General features: G+C 42.0%; 2 protein-coding genes and 1 pseudogene across 4 annotated transcripts in view; 1 reads left to right on the top strand and 2 right to left on the bottom strand.

Annotated features, from left to right (window-relative positions):
* Positions 1 to 20068, top strand: part of LOC106576572 (voltage-dependent calcium channel subunit alpha-2/delta-1) — a 189285-nt gene that overhangs the window by 115655 nt on the left and 53562 nt on the right. For both annotated transcript variants that reach the window (XM_045700027.1, XM_045700026.1), the window contains exons 7-10: positions 12449 to 12580; positions 15937 to 16006; positions 16348 to 16398; positions 18846 to 18945. In XM_045700027.1, coding sequence (XP_045555983.1) covers positions 12449 to 12580; positions 15937 to 16006; positions 16348 to 16398; positions 18846 to 18945 — 353 coding nt within the window. The remainder of the gene's footprint in view (positions 1 to 12448; positions 12581 to 15936; positions 16007 to 16347; positions 16399 to 18845; positions 18946 to 20068) is intronic.
* Positions 2861 to 10986, bottom strand: LOC106609623 (pyrin-like). 2 transcript variants are annotated; one of them, XM_045700028.1, is made up of 2 exons: positions 10872 to 10986; positions 2861 to 5484 (listed from the first exon to the last, which is right to left on the bottom strand). In XM_045700028.1, exon 2 carries the CDS (start codon positions 5195 to 5197, stop codon positions 4592 to 4594), a length of 606 nt encoding a protein of 201 aa, XP_045555984.1. In that variant the 5' UTR covers positions 5198 to 5484; positions 10872 to 10986; the 3' UTR covers positions 2861 to 4591. The 2 variants fall into 2 exon arrangements, with proteins under 2 accessions (XP_045555984.1, XP_045555986.1); XM_045700030.1 differs by lacking the exon at positions 10872 to 10986 and adding an exon at positions 5719 to 5977.
* Positions 6188 to 11007, bottom strand: LOC106576573 (E3 ubiquitin-protein ligase TRIM39-like; annotated as a pseudogene).

Raw genomic sequence — 20068 nt, 5'->3', positions numbered from 1 at the left:
TTAAGGTGTTTTCTAGTGACATTTATTTTGATACATCCATAACAATGAGCTAATGATGCGCAATTTCACCTGGCATAGAAAATGTGATCTCTCCTCAGGACACTGCTGTTCAGAGGAGCTAGCCAAAACTGAAGCTGGAAACACTGCAAACTAACTGCACTTTGTTTTGTTTGACCTGTTTTCTATTGATAGTTCTTTGTATATATCCATAAAAATTATGCTGATTCATGATTTCGACTGGCTGAGAAAAGCTGCCTGCCTGTCTGTCTCGTCCCGCCTCCCGACTCCCGACACGTTCGCTGCTATGGGACAGCTGGAGAAGGAATTTGAATATTGAAACAATGTTGCAAATGTCGGAGAGACTGACTAAATTTTATTCAAATCTCCGCTGTTGTAGATGCTTTTTATAGTGGAGATCTAGTTGATAAATTGCCTGGCTGGGCTGTTGAGACAGTGGATTGATTGCGCAGTCAGATGGAACATAGTAAATAGGCATTTTAAAGTCATAGATTTAGCCGGTGGTAACTTGTGGAATAGACACCAGCTGGAATGCGGTTATAACCAATCACCATTCAGGAGTAGACCCACCCATTGTATAAGATACATGTAATGTATTGTCATAATAATTTAATTTGAAAGTCTAAGTCCACCCGTTCATACAGGGTTCCAGGAAAAACTCTCCAAAGATAAGAGGATTCTCAATAGAACCCTTCATAGACAGTTCTAGGAAGAAACTTTAGCTGATAAAATGGTTATTGTTAGAACCCTTTGTAGATGCTTCTAGGTACAGTGGGGGAAAAAAGTATTTGATCCCCTGCTGATTTTGTAAGTTTGCGCACTATCGAAGAAATGATCGGTCTATAATTTTAATGGTAGGTTTATTTGAACAGTGAGAGACAGAATAACAAGAAAAAAATCCAGAAAAACGCAAGTCAAAAATGTTATAAATTGATTTGCATTTTAATGAGGGAAATAAGTATTTGACCCCTCTGCAAAACATGACTTAGTACTTGGTGGCAAAACCCTTGTTGGCAATCACAGAGGTCAGACGTTTCTTGTAGTTGGCCACCAGGTTTGCACACATCTCAGGAGGGATTTTGTTCCACTCCTCTTTGCAGATCTTCTCCAAGTCATTAAGGTTTCGAGGCTGACGTTTGGCAACTCCAACCTTCAGCTCCCTCCACAGATTTTCTATGGGATTAAGGTCTGGAGACTGGCTAGGCCACTCCAGGACCTTAATGTGCTTCTTCTTGAGCCACTCCTTTGTTGCCTTGGCCGTGTGTTTTGGGTCATTGTTATGCTGGAATACCAATCCACGACCCATTTTCAATGCCCTGACTGAGGGAAGGAGGTTCTCACCCAAGATTTGACGGTACATGGCCCCGTCCATCGTCCCTTTGATGCGGTGAAGTTGTCCTGTCCCCTTAGCAGAAAAACACCCCCAAAGCATAATGTTTCCACCTCCATGTTTGACGGTGGAGATGGTGTTCTTGGGGTCATAGGCAGCATTCCTCCTCCAAACACGGTGAGTTGAGGCCAAAGAGCTCCATTTTGGTCTCATCTGACCACAACACTTTCAACAGTTGTCCTCTGAATCATTCAGATGTTCATTGGCAAACTTCAGACGGGCATGTATATGTATTCTTGAGCAGGGGGACCTTGCGGGCGCTGCAGGATTTCAGTCCTTCACGGCGTAGTGTGTTACCAATTGTTTTCTTGGTGACTATGGTCCCAGCTGCCTTGAGATCATTGACAAGATTCTCTCGTGTAGTTCTGGGCTGATTCCTCACCGTTCTCATGATCATTGCAACCCCACGAGGTGAGATCTTGCATGGAGCCCCAGGTCGAGGGATATTGACAGTTCTTTTGTGTTTCGTCCATTTGCGAATAATCGCACCAAATGTTGTCACCTTCTCACCAAGCTGCTTGGCGATGGTCTTGTAGCCCATTCCAGCCTTGTGTAGGTCTACAATCTTGTCCCTGACATCCTTGGAGAGCTCTTTGGTCTTGGCCATGGTGGAGAATTTGGAATCTGATTGATTGATTGCTTATGTGGACAGGTGTCTTTTTTACAGGTAACAAGCTGCGGTTAGGAGCACTCCCTTTATGAGTGTGCTCCTAATCACAGCTCGTTACCTGCATAAAAGACACCTGGGAGCCAGAAATCTTTCTGATTGAGAGGGGGTCAAATACTTATTTCCCTCATTAAAATGCAAATCAATTTATAATATTTTTGACATGCGTTTTTCTGTATATTTTTGTTGTTAGTCTGTCTCTCACTGTTCAAATAAACCTACCATTAAAATTATAGACTGACCATTTCTTTGTCAGTGGGCAAACGTACAAAATCAGCAGGGGATCAAATACTTTTTTCCCCCACTGTAGAACCCAACATGAAGGGTTTTAGATAGAACCTACAAAGGGTTCTACCCAGCACCAAAAAGGGTTGCCCAATGGGGACAAACCAAAGAACCCTGTATGGTTCTTCTTAGCACCTGTTTTTCTAAGAGTGTAGAATCAGTCAACTCAGTTGTAGTTTTAGCTTTAGAGTTTCCAGCATTGCGTTATGGGCGGATACTAGCCAATCTTGATACAATGTGTTACCATATAGCATTGAAAATAGTCTCCTAACCAAGGGATAAAGAGTTTAAACATACAGTTGAAAAATAAAAAAGGATTTGCACACGGTAAAAACAAAAAAGTAAAAGAGGTAGTAAACACACTAAAGCTTACCTTTCAATTTGTCTGTCCATGTTAATCTCTCTACTCACCTGCTTGTTTGTGGATAATATCTCTGTTCTTTCTGTGAGAAAGTAGACACAGTGTATGAGTAGTGAATAGATATATCTGAAGAGCTGGAGAGAGTTTGGTACCGTACACAATACACTGTATACTTTAGTTTTATTTCGACAAGGTGATGTTGAAATGCAGTGACAATGAGTCATCAAAACCATAGAAACAGACGATTAAACACCCCATATAATATACCCCCCCCCCAAAAAAAATGGCATTCAATCATATTTCATAGAATAAGGCTGATGTCATAAATACCCATCACTATTCTAAAGCTCTGGTGCTGTGCTAGACTGAATACCAATTGTATCACTATTCAACTGAATTTAATTATCCAGACATCCTGAATTTTACATTTTAGTCATTTTAGCAGACGCTCTTATCCAGAGCGACTTACAGCAGTGAATGCATACATTTCATACATTTTTTTTTCTTTCTGTACTGGTCCCCCATGGGAATCGAACCCACAACCCTGGCGTTGCAAACACCATGCTCTACCAACTGAATGTTACTCAGTGTCCATTACAGCTAGTGACGATCAACAGAGTATATGCATTCTATATATCTAAGTAAAACAAACATATAGTGCCGATATTATCAGAATTAAAACAATGCAACATTAAACATTTCGTCCTCCTCAATGATACTCCCCCTTCCCCCGGCAAATTCAAACTAGACAATGCTGATATTAACAAAACATGTGCCCGTTATAGTGCCACCTTGTGGTCGATATGAATGTTCTTGCATATGTTGGGTCTTGTTGACAGTGTTTTCAACATGTGTACCGAATTTGTTACAATACAAATATCTGTGACTGATTTATGTGTCGGACCACATGAACGTTTATTGGCCATTACGACCATGTTGTTTTAGGTACTAGTCTGGAATATATTGCGTTGAGAGACGTTTGGCCATACGTGCTGCATGTCAAGTTTCTTGCAGATCGGTCATTCAGTGCCAGAGGAGTAGCATTTTAAGTATTATTCACAAAATACTAAATGGCGTAATATCCATCATGGTGGACCTTATGGATCCCTGCTTCAAATTTGTTCCTTGTGAAGAGGAGGACCGATGTACTGAATTTCATGACTTTTGGACAAACTGGGTGAGGGGCGTGACCTTTCAAATTTGCATTTTCAGTTGCTTGATTTCGTGCCTCCACCTGGCCAGTCTGTGTCATTTAGAACATGCCAGATCTCTACAGCAAAACACATCATACAACCAAGTTTCATCAAAAACAGGCCATCCAGTCTGAGATATCGCATGTGACAAACATACAAACGTGCTATCGGACAGAGCCAAAGTCCCCTCCCCGATATCATCATGGGGAACAATAATCAGAACAACCTCTGAATTCTCTCTCCCAGATATGAAGTCATACCTTGTTGTGAGCCTTGGAGATATTGCTAATACAGGTAGACTATGTTACATTGCTGCTGCATTCTGCACTCATCATGTCTAACAGACTGACAATGTTATTTATAGGCTATGGTTTTTCCCATTTATATTTAGAGGTTGGACTTTGGAGGTTGTCCCCTCGTTACTCAGTATGTGTTACACCTGTGCTGGTCTGTCATTTCATTAGTGAGAAGGTGTTTCACCTGTGCTGGCCCAGGTGATATTTAAGAGTGGCTGTGCTCAGTGCTCCGTTAAGATCAGATAAAGGATTGTTCTTTTAGAAGTCAAATAATAATAACAAACATCAGTTAATTATCTACAGTGAAATATTCTCCCTGATGAAAGAGGGAACTCTAATTGAGGTACTAATTTTACAGGTCAGTTAATTTCAGGTTCAGACTCAGTCTGTGTGATTGACAGGAGAGATGATTAGAGGAGTAGAGTTTTTACCACCATCATTGAGCAAAGGGCTGAAGTATGGATATAGTTTCTCAGTGAAGGTGTAGCCAGTGAAAGAGTAGATATGAGACCTGGCCTCCACATCATAAAATGAGACCTGACCCTCCTCATAATCCACAAACACCCCCACCTTCTGGGGCTTCTCTCTCAGGTAGAGGTGGACACGGGTCGGGGCACAAGCTATGTACTTACTCCCATCCCTCAGGATCACTGCCCAGCGTCCATTATCAGGGCTTAATGTAACAGTCCCTTTTCTGTTGATAGACTCTCTGGCCACTCCTAAATTCCACTCAGTCTTCCCTGTAACAGTTACCTCATAGTAGAATCTCCCTGAGGAGAAGCCTTTCTTTCCCAAAACATTAACGGCAGAATCAAACCTCTTTGGGTTATCAGGGAGCTTCAGTTTTTTTTCTCCAGTTCTCACTTCTTTCCCATTCTTAGACAGAATGAGCCAGGGGCTTGCTGTATCAGGGTCCAGAATAACATCCACTGCATACTGCTGAATCCTCTTCAGCTCATCATCAAACAGCCTCTTCATCTCACTCATGACTGTCTCTTCTAGCTGAGACACAGCTCTCCTCACAGTCCCCACACACAGATCACTGTCCTTGGTGAGTGGAGGGCTGCACAGGGATGGGAAGCTCTGGAGGAGGTTTAGGTCGTCCTCAGTGTGTGAGAGCTGCTCCAGCTCAGTGCTTCTCCTCTTTAGCTCAGTGGTTTCCTGCTCCAGCTCTTTAATGAGCCCTTCAGCCTTCCTCGGTGACTACAGTACATTCAGACAGATAGAGCACAGGAATTGCTCTTCATACAGGAGACTACTGGAGGTGGGCATATCTAGACAGAGAAAGAAAAGTTAAACTGTAAAAAATACATAACATTGCGTTATGGAGAGATACTAGCCATTTTAGACATGTGTTACCATATAACATAGAAAATAGTACTATAACTAAAGAATAAAGACTTTTAATATACTGTTGGAAAATAAAAAGGATTTACACACATCAAACATGGTTGAACTTAATCTTAATTTAACTTAATTTATCTGTCCATGTTAATCTCTCTACTCACCTGCATGTGTTTGTGGGTAATATCTTTGTATTTTCTGTGAGATAGTAGACTGTGTATTTAATAGATATTTCTGAAGAGCTGGGGAGAGTTTATTCCATATTCAGTACACTGTATACTTAAGTTTCATTTCAGCAAAGTGACATTGTAATGCTCCTCCCAATCCACTTCAGCAAAGTGATCTTGAAATGGTCCTCCCCTCTCCCTGGAACAGTTAACTCCTTACATGGCTGAACTCGCTCAGATGCCAGTTTTCCATTGTCTGTAGATTATGAATTTTATAGCATGGATATTTTTTATATAGATTTAAGTCAATAGTACATTATTTAAGTTAAGCTGCCTGTGTGACTGTCCACCCTCATGTTTCTCTTGATTGTTTTCATCATTCACTCACTAATTCTTTGCCTTTATTTTCACAACGAGTGTTATTCATGTTATTATCAGTTCAGAAAGGCAGACAGACAAGGTGAGATAACATGTACATTTCTTTTTTAGTAAAACATTCTTTGAGAATTATATACAATGATGAGTCAGAAACACAACATTCATTACACACAACCCAATATCACATTTTTCCCCACAGTGGCATAAGTCTACTATTCCAAACTGATGTCATAAATAGCCAACACTATTTCTAAAGCTCTGGGACTGTACTAGACCAAATACCAATTTGATCACTTTTCAACTGGATTTGAAAAATCCTGAATGTTACTAAGTGTTCATTACAGCTAGTGAGGATCAACAGAGCTATACAGTGTGCATAATATCTACACTCTTAGAAAAAAGGATTCCAAAAAGGTTCTTTACGGAGGGATAGGGTTCTACCAAGAACTGTTTTGATCAGAAGAACCCTTTTTGGAAGACAAGGGTTCTTGATGATTCTTTGGGAGGCAAAATGGATTCTTTGGAAGGCAAGAAGGGTTCTACATAGAGCCATATATAATATTTCCCAGCATGCTCTATTGCAGGAAGATTTTTAGAATTGTTTGTTTTACTGTAATATCTGTGTTTTTGCATGTACATTGAATGGTTGATTAATTGTATGCTACACAAAGATAATATCTAAACTAATCCAATCGGTTTGTAATTGGATTCATTGCACCCGTTACTGAGATAGTTGTTCCAGTTTAAATGATTGACGTTGTCTCAGTATTCAACCTTTCCTACCCTGCCGTCATTCTGAATGCAGGTTGGGGGTGATTAACAATTCCAATTGTTGGATATCCTATCACTGGCTGGATTTATGAATTACACATCACTTTGCAAGCCAGCATAATGTGACTATCAGGCCTGATGTGGCCTGTAAACCAGGAGATTCCTAACACCAATGTGTTATGGCATAACTAGGCCCTCAGACAAAGGCCTTATGATACATGCAATGTATTATCATAAATAATTACATTTTAAAGGCTAATAAGGCTGGTGGAACCGTTCATAGAGGGTCCTAAGAAGAACCCTCCAAAGATCAAAGGTTTCTTGGTAGAACCCTTCATGGGCAGTTCTATGAAAAACCTTTAGACGTTAAAGTGGTTCTTGGTAGAACCCTACATAGAGGGTTCTAGATACAACCATATAGAGGGGGTTCTTAGAAGAACCCAACATAGTGGGTTCTAGATAGAACCCTCTGCAAAGGGTTGTACCCAGCACCAAAATGGGCTGCCCTATGGTTACAAACCAAAATCACCTGTATGGCTCTACTTAGCATTTCTTTTCTAAGAGTGTAGGTCTAACAAACATGTAGTGCTGATATTATCTGATAAAAAATAATCAGAACATCCCCTGAAATCTCTCCCAGATATGAAGTAATAACTTGTTGTGAGCCTGAGAGATATTGCTAATACAGGTAGACTATGTTACATTGCTGCTGCATTCTGCACTCATCATGTCTAACATAATGACAGATGGACTACCGATGATAAAAAACAACAAGCACATCAGTAATACTCTACAGTGAAATATTCTCCCTGGAGTTTCATAAAAGAGAACTCTAATTTGAGGTACTTATTTTACCGGTCACTTACTATCAGGTTCAAACTCAGTCTGTGTGATTGACAGGGGAAATGATCAGAGGGGCAGAGTTTTTACCATCATGATTAACACTAGGGTTGAAGCATGGATATAGTTTCTCAGTGAAGGTGTAACCAGTGAAAGAGTAGATATGAGACCTGGCCTCCACATCATAAAAGGAGACCTGCCCCTCCTCATAATCCACAAATACCCCCACCTTCTGGGGCTTCTCTCTCAGGTTGAGGGGGGTAAAGATGGGGGCACAAGCTGCGTACTTACTCCTATCTGTCAAGACCACAGCCCAGCATCCACTATCAGGGGACAGTGTGATATTCCCCTTCCTGTTTATGGACTCTCTGGCCACTCCTAAACTCCATCCAGTCTTCCCTGTAAGTCACCTCATAGTAAAATCTCCCTGAGGAGAATCCCTCCTTTCCCAAGACAATAAGGACAGGATCAAACCTCTTTGGGTTATTAGGGAGATTCTGTTGTGTCTCCATATCTAACTTCTTTCCCATCCTCAGACAGGATGAGTTCACGTTGTGCTGTATCAGGGTCCAGAGTCACATCCTCTGCATACTGCTGAATCCTCTTCAGTTTGATGTCAGGCAGCTTCTCAATCTCTTTATTCAGTGTCTCCTCCAACTGACACGCCACTCTCCTCAAAGTCATCACACAGAGATCACTGTGAACACTGATCTCAGACCAGTCCTTGGTGTCTGGAGGGGTGCATAATGATGGAAAGCTCTGGACTAGATGGAGGTGGTCCTCAGTGTGTGAGAGCTGCTCCAGCTCAGTGCTTCTCCTCTTTAGCTCAGTGATTTCCTGCTCCAGCTCTTTAATGAATTATTCAGCCTGCCTCTCTGCTGCTTCCTGCTTCTTCTCAATCACCTCAATGAGCTCAGCCTGGTTCTTTTCAATGGAGCGCATCAGAACAGTGAAGACCTGAGCGCTGTCTGATATCTCTCCCTCAGAGTTTCTCTTTCTGAGCTCTACTGAGTGTTTGATCTCCTGAACCTTCTGCAGTTTCTCCTGGATTTGCTGTTGCACTTTTGCCTGTGTTTTTTCTAATTTACCCTTCCTCTCTCCAAACTCTTCCTCTAGAGGGACAGTATGGTGAGTCTCGTGGTCTGTTTTTATGCACAAGACACAAACACACATCTGGTCATTTCTACAGAACAACTCCAGGAGTCTCTCGCGTGTCTTGCATATTCTGTCTTCCAGGTTCTCAACAGGGTTGATCAGCTTGTGTCTCCTTAAGGCTGTGACTCTCTAATGAGGCTCCAGGTGAGTCTCACAGTAAGAGGTCAGACACACCAGGCAGGACTTCATGGCCTTGAGCTTCGTCTCAGTGCAGACATCACAGGACACTTCTCCAGGTTTTGCAGGGCATTGGTCTGGGCTGCTGGTAGCTTTCCTTTTAACTGACTTCCTGAACTGAGCAGCCATCTCAGAAATGAAAGCATTAACAAAGAGAACTGGTCTTTTATCAAATGTATTTGTACACATGGGGCACTGGCACAGGTCATTGCTATCCCAGTACTTTCTGATACAGGCCATGCAGAAGTTGTGTCCACATTGAATAGAGACTGGCTCAGTGAACACATCCAGACAGATGGAGCACAGGAACTGCTCTTTAGACAGGACATTGCTGGAGGATGCCATATCTAGACAGAGAAAAAGTGAAATTGCAATCTTTTTATCTATACTCTTAGAAAAATGGGTTCCACAAATGTTATTTGCAGAGGGATAGGGTTCTACCAAGAACCGTTGTGATCAGAAGAACCCTTTTTGGAAGAAAACGGTTCTTTGTAAGTCAAAGGGTTCTACCTAGAGTGTGTAACATCCAAATAACTGTTTTTTTGTAAGAAAGTTTTTTTTAATGATTCTTTGGAAGGCAAGAAGGGTTCATCATAGAACCATTCATAATATTTCACAGCATGCTCTATTGCAGGGAGATTTATAGAATTTGTTTCTTTACTGTAATAATTTATCTGTGTTTTTGTATGTATGTTGATACATTTTATGCTACACAAAGATACACAACATACAGTTTTCTAAACTAATCCTTTCTGTTAGTTACTGGATTTATTGCACACATTACTGAAATGGTTGTTCCAGTTTAGATGATTGAGGTAGCCTTAGTATTCAATCTTCCCTACCCTGGCAGTCATTCTGAATGCAGGTTGCAGGTGATTAACAATTCCACTTGTTGGATATGCTAACTTTGGCTGGATTCCAATATGAATTACACATCACTTTGCAAGCCGGCATAATGGGACTTGCAGGCCTGATGTGGCCTGTAAACCAGGATATTCCTAACACCGCTGTGTTAGGGTATAACTAGGGCCTCAAAGAAAGGCCTTATTATATATGTTATGTATTGTATTGGCTCCCGAGTGGCGCAATGGTCTAAGGCACTGCATCTCAGTGCTAGAGGTGTCACTACAGACACCCTGGTTCGAATCCAGGCTGTATCACAACTGGCCTAGATTGGGAGTCCCATAGGGCGGTTCACAATTGGCCCAGCGTTGTCTGGGTTTGCCCTGTGTAGGCCGTCATTGTAAATAAGAATTTGTTCTTAACTGAATTGCCAAGTTAAATAAAGGTTCAATCATTTAAAAAAAATTCAACTACATTTTAAAGGCTAATAAGGCTGGTGGGTTCTACTCGTTCATAGAGGGTTTTAGTTCTAACCCTCCAAAGATAAAAAGGTTCTCGGTAGAAGCCTTCATAGATGGTTCAAGCAAGAACCTTTAGCTGATAATTTTTTGGTGGTAGAACCCTTCCTAGAGGATTCTAGGTAGAACCATATACAGGCAGTTAACTTATGGGTACAAACCAAAGAACTCTGTATGGTTCTACTTAGCAACCTTTTTTTTCTAAGAGTGTTGAATCAGTCAACTCAGTTGTAGTTTTAGCTTTAGAGTTTCCAGCATTGCGTTATGGGCGGATACTAGCCAATCTTGATACAATGTGTTACCATATAGCATTGAAAATAGTCTCCTAACCAAGGGATAAAGAGTTTAAACATACAGTTGAAAAATAAAAAAGGATTTGCACACAGTAAACACAATAAAGTAAAAGAGGTAGTAAACACACTAAAGCTTACCCACAATTTGTCTGTCCATGTTAATCTCTCTACTCACCTGCATGTGTTTGTGGATAATATCTTTGTCCTTTCTGTGAGAAAGATATAGATATATCTGAAGAGCTGGAGAAAGTTTGGTACCGTACACAATACACTGTGTACTTCAGTTTCATTTCAGCTTAGTGACGGTGCAATGCTCCTCCCCATCCACATTTCTTCCCCATCCACTGTTCCTCATGGAAGTTAACCCATTACATGGCTGAACTCTCAGATGCCAGTTCTCCATTGTCTGTAGAGTATGAATTTTTAGCGGTGTGTGTGTGTGTGTGTGTGTGTGTGTGTGTGTGTGTGTGTGTGTGTGTGTATATATACATATATATATGCATACACTATACACAGGCAAATGCACACACATACACTATTTCAATCTCGTGCACACAAACACTCAATTTCAATCTCAAACCCATACCAATAGGCACGTGCGCACACACACACACACACACACACACACACACCAACAACACTCACTATCGAGTTCCAAACTGCCCCTGGAAGCAATGTCAGCACAAGAACTGTTCGTTGGGAGCTTCATGAAATGGGTTTCTATGGCCGAGCAGCCGCAGACAAGCCTTAGATCACCATGTGCAATGACAAGCATCGACTGGCTCGGGAGAGGTGAAGGTCGAGTCATGCGTCCTCCGAAACATGACCCACCAAAATGCACTCCTTAACCCCCGCCCACTTAACCCGGAAGCCAGCCGCACCAATGTGTCGGAGGAAACGCTGTTCAACTGACAACCGTCAACGTGCAGGCACCTGCCCGCCACAAGGTGTTGCTAGAGTGCGATTAAAGCCAAGTAAAGCCCCCCTGGCCAAACCCTCCCCTAACTCGGACGACGCTGGGTCAATTGTGCACCGCCCTATAGGACACCCGGTCATGGCTGGATGTGATACAACCTGGGATGGAACCCGGGTCTGTAGTGATGCCTCAAGAACTGCAATGCAGTGCCTTAGACTGCTGCGCCACTTGGGGAGCTTGTCATGTACGTGTTGGTAAGAGTCTCACCTTTCCACAGAGGGGTCATAATAGTTTGTAGCCCAAACTGATTTTTGAACTGATTTTCAGGTTGTTTCATGGTCTTACAAACACCGCTCTAGCTCTGTCAGCTTTCACTGCAGATGCGGAAGTGCGACATCCACATGCAGTGGATTGAGACTCATCCATTGCAATACAACCGATATCTCTAGCTTAAACTGACAGATTTTAATGGAGATTTTTATATTATGCTAATTAGATTTCAGCGGGGGCGCAGACATTGACCTTAGGAGGTTAAGCCATAATCACTGTTTTCCCACGTGGACAGATTTTGACGGGAGTGAAACCTCTCGCTTCGGCTATCTCTCTCTGTGAATACTCATCTATTGCTTCAATAGCATTTCTTACATGTTTTTGAGTTATATCATGTTGTTATGTGTCTAGTATACCAATCCGTCACCTCAAAGGAAGTCCCCTCAGAAAATTAGTTGTTTAATTCAAATTTTCAAAAACAGTTGTAAATATCACAGAGTGGGCCTTTAACTCTGTTATGTGAATACTCATGTGTGTGTATGCATATGTGTTTGTCTATCCCACAGCCACCATTGTGCTGAATGAGCTGAACTGGACAGACGCATTAGAGGCCGTGTTTAGGAAGAACAAGGAAGAGGATCCTACTCTACTGTGGCAGGTGTTCGGCAGTGCCACCGGATTGGCTCGCTACTTCCCAGGTGAGTAGCCAGCCAGCCAGCCAGCCAATCGGCTTAAGCCCTCAGCCCATGACCTTAAAGTGGCTATTGATGGAGACGTAATGCCCTGGGCCACTTTGTCACGTTGTATTTACTCAACACTCACACACACTGAAAGAACACACAGAAAGAGAGAGAAAGATCACTATCTCTCTCTCTCACACACACACACACACACACACACACACACACACACACAATAGAGCTCTCTCTCACACACACACACGGAGGTTGGGAAAACAGTGAGTCACGGCGATCCCTGTGTTTGTCACCAAGGCCTGGGTAGCTGTGGGCTTGTTGACACACACACACACAGGGACGGGGACAGAGACGGGGACAAGGACACAGGGACAGCCATCAATAGCCTCCTTATGCCCTTCCCCTGACATGACAGACCTGAAAAGCAGTTTGTGAAAATTGTTAATGTAGAAAGTTTTTTTTAAATATACCAGTCAAAAGTTTGTACACCTACTCATTCAAGGGTTTTTCTTTATTTATTTTTACTATTTTCTACATTGTAGAATAATAGTGAAGACATCAACACTATCAAATAACACCCAAAAAGTTTTAAACATTTTTTTTTAAAGCCACTCTTTGCCTTGATGAAAGCTTTGCGCACTCTTGGCATTCTCTCAACCAGCTTCATAAGGAATGCATTTCAAGCCATCTTGAAGGAGTTCCCACATAGGCTGAGCACTTGTTGACTGCTTTTCCTTCGCTCTGCAGTCCAACTCATCCCAAACCTTCTCAATTGGGTTGAGGTTGGGTGATTGTGGAGGCCAGGTCATCTGATGCAGCACTCCATCACTCTCCCTGGTCAAATAACCCTTACACAGCCTGGAGGTGTGTTCTGGGTCATTGTCCTGTTGAAAAACAAATGATTGTCCCAGAAAGCGCAAACCAGATGGGACGGCATATCACTGCAGAATGCTGTGTTAGCCATGCTGGTTAAGTGTGCCTTGAATTCTAAATAAATCACAGACAGTGTCACCAGCAAAGCACCATCATACCTCCTCCTCTATGCTTCACTGTGGGAACCACACATGCAGAGATCAATCAATCAATCGAATGTATTTATAAAGCCCTTTTTACATCAGCCGATGTCACAAAGTGCTATACAGAAACCCAGCCTAAAACCCCAAACAGCAAGCAATGCAGAAGTAGAAGCACGGTGGCTAGGAAAAACTCCCTAGAAAGGCAGGAATCTAGGAAGAAACTTAGAGAGGAACCAGGCTCTGAGGGGTGGCCAGTCCTCTTCTGGCTGTGCCGGGTGGAGATTATAACAGTACATGGCCAAGATGTTCAAACGTTCATAGATGACCAGCAGGGCCAAATAATAATAATCACAGTGGCTGTAGAGGGTGCAACAGGTCAGCACGACCAGGTGGACTGGGGACAGCAAGGAGTCATCAGTCCAGGTAGTCCTGAGGCATGGTCCTAGAGCTCAGGTCCTCAGAGAGAGAGAGAATTAGAGAGAGCATACTTAAATTCACACAGGACACCGGATAAGACAGGAGATATACTCCAGATATAAAAGACTGACCCTAGCCCCCCGACACATAAACATTTGCAGCATAATTACTGGAGGCTGACACAGGAGGGTTCGGGAGACACTGTGGCCCCGTCTGACTATACACCAGGACAGGGCCAACCAGGCAGGATATAGCCCCACCCACTTTGCCGACATTGAAAACAATAGAGGTCCTAAAACGGAACCTTGAGGAACACTGAAATGTACAGTTGATTTGTCAGAGGACAAACCATCCACCGAGACAAACTGATATCTTTCCGACAGATAGGATCTAAACCAGGCCAGAACTTGTCCATGTAGACCAATTTGGGTTTCCAATCTCTCCAAAAGAATGTGGTGATCGATGGTATCAAGGCAGCAAGCACTGAGGTCTAGGAGTACGAGAACAGATGCAGAGCCTTGGTCTGATGCCATTAAAAGGTAATTTACCACCTTCACGAGTGCAGTCTCAGTGCTATGATTGGGTCTAAAACCAGACTGAAGCGTTTTGTATACATTGTTAGTCTTCAGGAAGGCAGTGAGTTGCTGCGCAACAACTTTTTCAAAACTTTTTGAGAGAAATGGGAGATTTGATATAGGCCGTTCACCTACTCTGCGGCTCACAAAGGAAAGACTTTTCCACAAATTAACTTCTAACTGTTAATTGAAATGCATTCCAGGTGACTGCATCATGAAGATGGCTGAGAGAATTCCAAGAGTGTGCAAAGCTGTCATGAAGGCAAAGGGTGGCTACTTTGAAAAATCTAAAATCTAAAATATATTTTGATTTGTTTAACACTTTTTTGGTTATTACATGTGTTATTTTATAGTTTTGATGTCTTCACTATTATTCTACAATGTAGAAAATAGTAAAAATAATGAAAAACCCTTGAATGAGTAGGTGTGTCCAAACTTTTGACTGGTACTGTATTTCAGATTCATTGAATACAATAACATCAGCTGAAACGTTATTAAGCGTGTGCTAAAGCAATCTATTCACTCTTTATGATAGTAAGTTAAAATGGGATTCAAGTAAGTTTAAGTTGAGAAAAATGAAGAAACCTGCACACTGCTCTTGCTAGTATCACTGCTGTTTATTAAGCTTTATGTATCGGCCTTAAGGCCTTCTTTAGAGCTTTTGTGAGTGTTTTTAATTTGCACCCTTATGTAGACATTGCTCCACCCACATCCGTTCAATGCAGCGTATGGTGTTGAAGTCAAGGAAAAGGAAACGTGTTACCTGTCACGACTTCCGCCGAAGTTGGTGCCTCTCCTTGTTCGTTCGGCGGTCGACATCACCGGCATTCTAGCTACCACCGATCTACATTTCTTTTTCCATTTGTTTTGTCTTGATTGTACACAGCTGGTTCCCATTACGTTATAATTTATTCTCTATTTAACCCTCTGGTTCCCACATGGTTTTGTGCTTGTTTGTTCTTTGTTTAGTGTTCTAGACTTCTGTGCGCTGGTGTGTTTTTCCCTGAGTAGAAATTGTTTCTTTTCGAGTGAAGTACGTCTTTTACTCAGTTCTGTGTCCTGCGCCTGACTCCGTCCTACCGCTGCACACTGACATTACCAAAAGTTTTCTAATAAAATGTGTACATAAAACGTATTCAACACGTCTGTAAAACCACATTTAGAATCAAAGTAAGTTGAATTTAAAATGCAGTGTTTAAAGTCAAACTGTTATGATGTATGTAACATTCAGCTGGTTAGTAGTCTCTGTCTGGACTTAAATTAAACATTATGCTGATACTGTGAAGTGTGTTGTCTTTTCAAATGCACTTTAAATAAAGTTTGATTTGATTTAAATTGTCTTTGTACCCAGCATCCCCTTGGATGGACTCGCGAAAAACACCCAATAAGATCGACCTCTACGACGTCCGGCGGCGACCGTGGTGAGTGGAGACATTGAGTCACTGCCTGTCTCGTTTGTCTCCTGGTCCTCCATCTCTCCAAGTGTTTCTCAGAACGAACATTGCCTGCCCTGCTTGAACCTAGCTTTTTGTTCCCCATATTAAACACTGTTTGAGAAACACACACACGTGTATACACACACACACACACACACACACAAAGATGCATAACCCTGTTACTTTACAATTGACATTTAAAAGTCAGACCGCTTTTGACAATATTTTTTTTCTTCTGTTGGTCTATTAGTTGGAATCATTAGACATAAGGTAAAAGTTTCAAGTGTTTTTTCACCGCTGTATTTATTTGCTTGTTTGTTTATCAGGTACATCCAGGGGGCAGCGTCTCCTAAGGACATGCTGATCCTAGTGGATGCGTGAGTGACTCTCTTTTTGTGATTCATATTTACAGTCAGAATCCATTTCATGACCAGTCATAAAAACAAGTTCTGACTTCCCCCCACCACCAGCCTGTAATGCTGAGCTTAGAGCTGCATCAGCCCTCTCATGACTTGGAGAGACTGAGGAAATAGAATACGTCATGAACTATAGCGAAACCATCATTTGTGTTGCTGTGAATGTACACTACCGTTCAAAAGTTTGGGGTCACTTAGAGGGTTTTCTAATGATCAATTAGCCTTTTAAATGATAAACTTGGATTAGCTAACACAACGTGCCTTTGGAACACAGGAGGGATGGTTGCTGATAATGGGCCTCTGTATGCCTATGTAGATATTCCATAAAAAAATCTGCAATTTCCAGCTACAATAGTCATTTACAACATTAACAATGTCTACACTGTATTTCTGATCAATTTTATGTTATTTTAATGGACGAAAAATTGCTTTTCTTTCAAAAACAAGGACATTTCTAAGTGACCCCTAACTATTGAACGGTAGTGTATACCTAAGAATTCTCAACCACAATTACACATTTGTTTACATTTTTATATTTTACTAATCTTATTCAAAGTGAATTACAGTCAGTGGTTAGTATTACACAGACCTTACACATAGGGGCTCCCGAGTGGCACAGAGGTCTAAGGCACTGTGTTAGAGGCATCACTACAGACCCTGGTTCGATTCCAGGCTTTATCACAACCGGCCGTGATTGGGAGTCCCATAGGGCAGCACACAGTTGGCCGGGGTAGGTCGTCGTTGTAAATAAGAATTTTGTTCTTAACTGACTTGCCTAGTTTTATAAAGGTTAAATAAAAAATAAATGTAACAACATCGGAACAAGCTAATAAGTACACAATTTTCATTGTTTTGAACAAAAAATATAAAACAATACGACAATAGGAAGTGCCTACAATTCATGAACTCACTTATTCGTTTTCTTGTAAAACTAAAGTGACAGTGGTTGTGTAAGTGCTGCTACTACCTTTAGCCTGCTTTACACACCTGATACAAGGCAATTACAAGTGTCCCTATAAACTCCCACAATACTCCCCCACAATGTGCCTGGAATGGAAAGGCTGGCACCACGCCAGCACCTAAATGAGAACAATAAAAAATATATATGAAAAATCCATTTCACCCCCTTAGCTCTTGACACGAGGTAGATAATTGGCGGGCCCGATTGACAGGCTATTTCAACATCAAAGCTGTGCTGCTGCCGTCGTGGTGATGCCCGAGCAGAAGAAATATAAAAGAAACAACCCTTCACTCCTCCTTTTTCCGTTCTGTGCATTTTGTCTTTACCTGCAACCAATTAAAGCATGTTTTTATATATAGACCATCTGCTCTCAACTTCTCTCACATCCAATTTTAACTTGAGTGGTGCTAGGTTCAAGTGTAGGCCTATATAATTAAATGTCCAATCCTCGGCGCCGCTACGACAACACGAAATGTCAGAATTAAAGTGACTCACTCTATGCTAATGTTAGCCTTTCATGTAGCGTTAGCGTCGGCTAGAGGAGGCATGGTGATAGCGCTTTAAGTCCACTGCTTGGTTAGCCTAATGACGCTAGCCACTTCCCCTCACATGTTTATCCTGATAGGCCTATATCTAGAGAGCCTATTAGTGTTAGCTAAAAGCCTAGTAGTCACGCGGCCTGTGGTTGTTTTAATGCCTCTTTGTCTCTGTCTGTGTCCCAAATGGCACCCTATTCCCTATAGTGTACTACTTTTGACCAGAGTCCCATAAGGCGCTAGTCAAAAGTAGTGCACTGTATAGGGAATAGGGTGCCATTTAGCATTCAACCCATGTCACGCACTTCATCACACTCAATGTTAGTATTATAGCTTCAGCCGTGGCAAATTTAAAGGGCAATGTCTTTCTGGGCCCCTGAATGCTAACAGGCTAGTTAGTGGTCTTATTGCATATGTAATGGTGGCACCACACTTAGGCCTAGTGCTAAATATGAATTACAGTATGGTGGTGTTGGTTGAGTCAGATACATTTGTTGTTTATGTGGTCTGATTCCCCTTGCTCATTACTCTGCTGCGGATATAGATGTGTTCATCTAAGAGATATTCAATTGAAATTCCTCCACACAAACAAGAGAAATACAACAACAGACTATTTTAGCTCTTGGCTGAAGGAAGCAATCCAGTTCAAGTTAAATCCAGATCAAACAAGCACATATTTGTCTGGAGAACACAGTCATAGATGTGTAACATCTGGTAATAACCTGTTCCTGTGGTATCCAATACCCTTTCTCTCCTTCCTGTAGGTGTCTGAGTTAACGCTCAAACTGATCAACTCCTCCAAACCAGACAATGACTGTTTTTCATGGTTATTCTCCCATTACACTGTAGTAATAGGCACGTAATAACACTGTCATAGATATGTAATAACAGGTTATAACGTCTGTCCGTAGGAGCGGCAGTGTCTCTGGCCTCACCCTGAAGCTCATCCACACCTCTGTCAACGAGATGCTGGAGACGCTGTCTGACGATGACTACGTCAATGTGGTCTATGTGAGTATCCAAGGCAGGTGGCAGAACATGGTCTTTACACGCAGGCCATTTATAGGACGAATGGAATGACTGTGGTCTTTACCCATTATAATTATAGGACCAATGCAATGACTTTGTGCTAGTCGTTATTGTGTTTGAGGAATGGGTTGTTGGAATGAAAAGCCAACTGACATTTACTCTTGAGGTGCTGACCTGTTGCACCCTATATAACCACTGTGATTATTATTTGACCCTGCTGGTCATCTATGAACGTTTGATCATCTTGAAGAACGATCTGGCCTTAATGGCCATGTACTCTTTTAATCTCCACCCGGCACGAAGAGGACTGGCCACCCATCAGAGCCTGGTTCCTCTGTAGGTTTCTTCCTAGGTTCCTGCCTTTCTAGGGAGTTTTTCCTAGCCACCGTGCTTCTACATCTGCATTGCTTGCTGTTTGGGATTTTAGGCTGGGTTTCTGGCCTTTTGGTTGAAGTGATCTGGATGAGTGGATGGATTTATATGTCTTCAATCAGATATGGGCTTGAATACACACATGAATGTACTGTGTGTGTGCGTGTGTGTGTGCGTGCGTGTGTATATGTGCCTATAGTTCAGTGTGTCCATATACAATTATTTACATTTACATTTACATTTCCATACACAATTATCTGTGTTCAGCAGAGTCAAGTGTATCAGAGCGTAAATCCGGAGCATGTGTAACCAACTCAACGGCAGCCCATGTGAGTGCCAGCCAGACAAGACGATATGAGAATGGCGAGGAATGATGAAATACAGATGCGACTATCCGGTTCCCGAATTTAAAATGAAGGAGATGAATAGAGAAGTCCCTGCAATGATTGGAAATTCTGTGAGAAACTGGATTTCCCGGGAGTTAAGGGGCTGGGGACGGGGGACATCTCCATCCATAATTATTTATAAACCAATATTTTCTCTGCTTCCGCCCCAGCATGTTAGTCTTTATTTGGATCTGCAGAAACACAAGTCCCCCTGTGGTGATATCTGAAAACTTTCCATCAATCCCCCCAGTTCTTATGTCTCCACACCCTTCCAACTCATTAGGTTATGGAGGGGAACGTTTTTCTGAAGAGTGTGTGTGTGTGTGTGTGTGTGTGTGTGTGTGTGT

The sequence above is a fragment of the Salmo salar genome, chromosome ssa17, assembly GCF_905237065.1.
Source record: "Salmo salar chromosome ssa17, Ssal_v3.1, whole genome shotgun sequence".
Taxonomy (NCBI): domain Eukaryota; kingdom Metazoa; phylum Chordata; class Actinopteri; order Salmoniformes; family Salmonidae; genus Salmo; species Salmo salar.
Note: the sequence above shows the minus strand (reverse complement) of the source record. Positions and strands in the feature narration are given on the sequence as shown.

What these genes read in the sequence shown, in the direction of transcription:
- LOC106609623 (XM_045700028.1), bottom strand. Translation starts at nt 5,197, where the DNA reads ATGAGTGAGATGAAGAGGCTGTTTGATGATGAGCTGAAGAGGATTCAG.